Source organism: Otolemur garnettii, unplaced genomic scaffold (assembly GCF_000181295.1).
Source record: "Otolemur garnettii isolate 467f Iridium unplaced genomic scaffold, OtoGar3 scaffold00043, whole genome shotgun sequence".
NCBI lineage: Eukaryota > Metazoa > Chordata > Mammalia > Primates > Galagidae > Otolemur > Otolemur garnettii.
The window spans coordinates 11,186,017-11,187,291 of NW_003852438.1; the positions used below are offsets into that span (position 1 = coordinate 11,186,017).

The following is a 1,275-nucleotide window of genomic DNA, read 5'->3' on the forward strand; positions in this document are numbered from 1 at the left end:
AAAAAAAAAAAAAAAAAATTGGTCATTTGCAGCTCCTTTCCTATAGCAGAGTGGTTATGGCACCGTCCACATGCACTGAGGCTGGTGGGTTCGAACCAGTTCGGCCCAGCTAAACAATGACAGCTGCAACAAAAAAAATGGCTGGGCACTGTGGTGGGCGCCTGTAGTCCTAGCTTGGGAGGCTGAAGCAAGAGAATCACTTAAGGCCAAGAGTTGGAGATTACTGTGAGCTGTGATGCCACAGCACTCTAGTGAGGGCAACATATTATTTTGACTCTGTCTCAAAAACAAAACAAACAAACAAACAAAAGAAAAGATAATTTGTGGTGTGTGGCACACCTTTTGGGGGCAGGACACAAGGGTCTTTATCTAAAAAATGCAATCAATGTAACCTGGTTCTTTTTTATACCCTCAATGAACCCCCAACAATAAAAAAAAATAATAAAAAGAAAAAAAAAAACGGTTATTTGGCTGGGAGCTTATGCCTGTAATCCCAGCACTTTGGGAGGCTGAGGTGGGAGGATCATGTCAACCCAGGAGTTTAAGACCAACCTGGGCAATATAGCGAGACTCCATCTCTACAGAAAATTTAAAAAATCAACTGTGTGTGGTGGCCTCTGTAGTGTACCTATACTCAGTCCCAGCTGAAGTTGAAGGATAACTTGAGGCCAGGAGTTTGAGACTAGCCTGGGTCACACATTAAGACCTTATTTTTATAAAAAAGGAAAAAACTATCATTTGCTGGATACTTTACACTACTCATACTAAGATTTAACTAGATAAAAAAGAAAGGCATAGAGTATTACCACTCTTCTTGAGAAGTTCTCCTTTTCGGGATATGTCCAAATTTTCTAGAAACTGTTCAAAGACTTTCACATAAGGTGCTAGACTGGTCTTCTTATAATCTAAATTATGAAGAATATTATAATTAGCAAGTTGGCAGCAAGAATAACATGAAAATATAAATTTACCTTTCTTTTTTTTTTGAGACAGTCTCAACTCAAGCTGTTGCCCTGAGTAGTGTGCCATGGTTTGAACGTGCCAGCCTCGATGTAGGTAGCCGGTGCCCTACCCACTGAGTACCTATAACTTTACATTTCTTGTTTTTTTTTTTTTTGGGGGGGACAAAGCCTCAAGCTGTCCCTCTGAGTAGAGTGCCGTGGCATCATAGCTCACAGCAACCTCCAACTCCTGGGCTCAAGCGAGTCTCCTGCCTCAGCTTCCCAAGTAGCTGGGACCACAAGTGCCCGCCACAAAACCCAGCTATTTTTTTTT

At 41.5% G+C, this 1,275-nt stretch overlaps 1 protein-coding gene across 1 annotated transcript in view; it reads right to left on the bottom strand.

The window, feature by feature from the left end:
• PRIM1 (DNA primase subunit 1) overlaps positions 1 to 1,275 on the bottom strand; it is a 23,501-nt gene that overhangs the window by 3,002 nt on the left and 19,224 nt on the right. Inside the window, exon 11 of the mRNA XM_023513650.1 lies at positions 807 to 905. Coding sequence (XP_023369418.1) covers positions 807 to 905 — 99 coding nt within the window. The remainder of the gene's footprint in view (positions 1 to 806; positions 906 to 1,275) is intronic.